Source organism: Chelonoidis abingdonii, unplaced genomic scaffold (assembly GCF_003597395.2).
Source record: "Chelonoidis abingdonii isolate Lonesome George unplaced genomic scaffold, CheloAbing_2.0 scaffold3399, whole genome shotgun sequence".
NCBI lineage: Eukaryota > Metazoa > Chordata > Testudines > Testudinidae > Chelonoidis > Chelonoidis abingdonii.
In genome coordinates this window covers 1-993 of record NW_027427660.1, presented here as the reverse complement: position 1 = coordinate 993, position 993 = coordinate 1, and the positions used below count along the sequence as shown (strand labels likewise).

Below are 993 nucleotides of genomic sequence, written 5' to 3'. Positions count from 1 at the left end.
CCCCCCCCATGGCCCTTACCCAGCAGCCCCCCGAAGGTGATGGCTGGTGAGAGCGCGGCGAAGTAGATGAAGATGATGGCGGCGACGCACTGGGGGTTCAGGCTGTCCCTGAAGTCACTCAGGTACTTGGGGTAGCGCCGGCGCACGTCACGGATGAGCCCCCCGAAGGGCCGGCCCGTGCGCCGCAGGGGGTCGTCCTCATCCTCCGCCTCCCCATCCACCACCTTCGGCTTCAGCAGCGCTGCTCACACAGACAGCAAGTCAGGCGCCCACCCAGCCCCATCTCCAGCCCCACCCCGCGCCATGGGGCCTGGCTGGGGGAGCATCGCCAGCCCGGTCCCAGCCCCACCCCCACCCCACGCCATGGGGCCTGGTTGGGGGAACATCGCCTGTCCACTCCCATCCCCATCCCCACCCCGCGCTATGGGGCGCGGCAGGGGAAGCGTTGCCAGCCTGGCCCCACCCCTGGCACCAGCCCCACCCCGTGCCATGGGGCCCGGCAGGGCAGGGGGAGTGTCGCCAATCCGTTCCCAGCCCCAGCCCCACCCCCACCCCCACCCCATGCCAGGGCCTGGCAGAGCAGGGGGGTGCAGCCTGTTACCTTTCTCAGCGGGTGACTTAGGCTCCAGCGCAGTACCTGGCAGCACCCGGCGCTCCTGCTCCTCACGCTTCTGGAGCATCTGGCGCTGGAAGTGGGCTACTGTGCGCAGCAGCTCCTCGCCCTGCACCTCGGAGGGCGGCAGCACCACACTGCAGTCCAGGAACTCATTGATGGCACTGAGCAGGTCATACCGGTCGTCAGCCAGATATGCTGCCTCGTGGAATTGCTGCGGGGGGAACCTGTGGGGTCAGAGGCTTCGCGCGCTGGCCACGGGCCAGCAGACTATGGATCCTCAGGGTGCTGGGCCCTGGGGCAGGGTGTCCATGTGTCCAGTCCACAAGGAAGGAAAATGGGAGACGGCTGGGCACAGAGGAAACTCCGGGGGGGGGGGG

The 993-nt window shown here is 68.8% G+C and overlaps 1 protein-coding gene across 1 annotated transcript; it reads right to left on the bottom strand.

Annotated features, from left to right (window-relative positions):
* Nucleotides 1–19: 19 nt before the first annotated feature.
* On the bottom strand, nucleotides 20–955 carry LOC116819004 (anion exchange protein 2-like; the record flags this gene model as incomplete). Its single annotated transcript, XM_032770328.2, has 2 exons — nucleotides 602–955; nucleotides 20–241 (listed from the first exon to the last, which is right to left on the bottom strand). Coding segments are annotated over exons 1-2 (301 nt in total), but the record flags the coding sequence as incomplete, so codon positions are not given.
* Nucleotides 956–993: the final 38 nt, after the last annotated feature.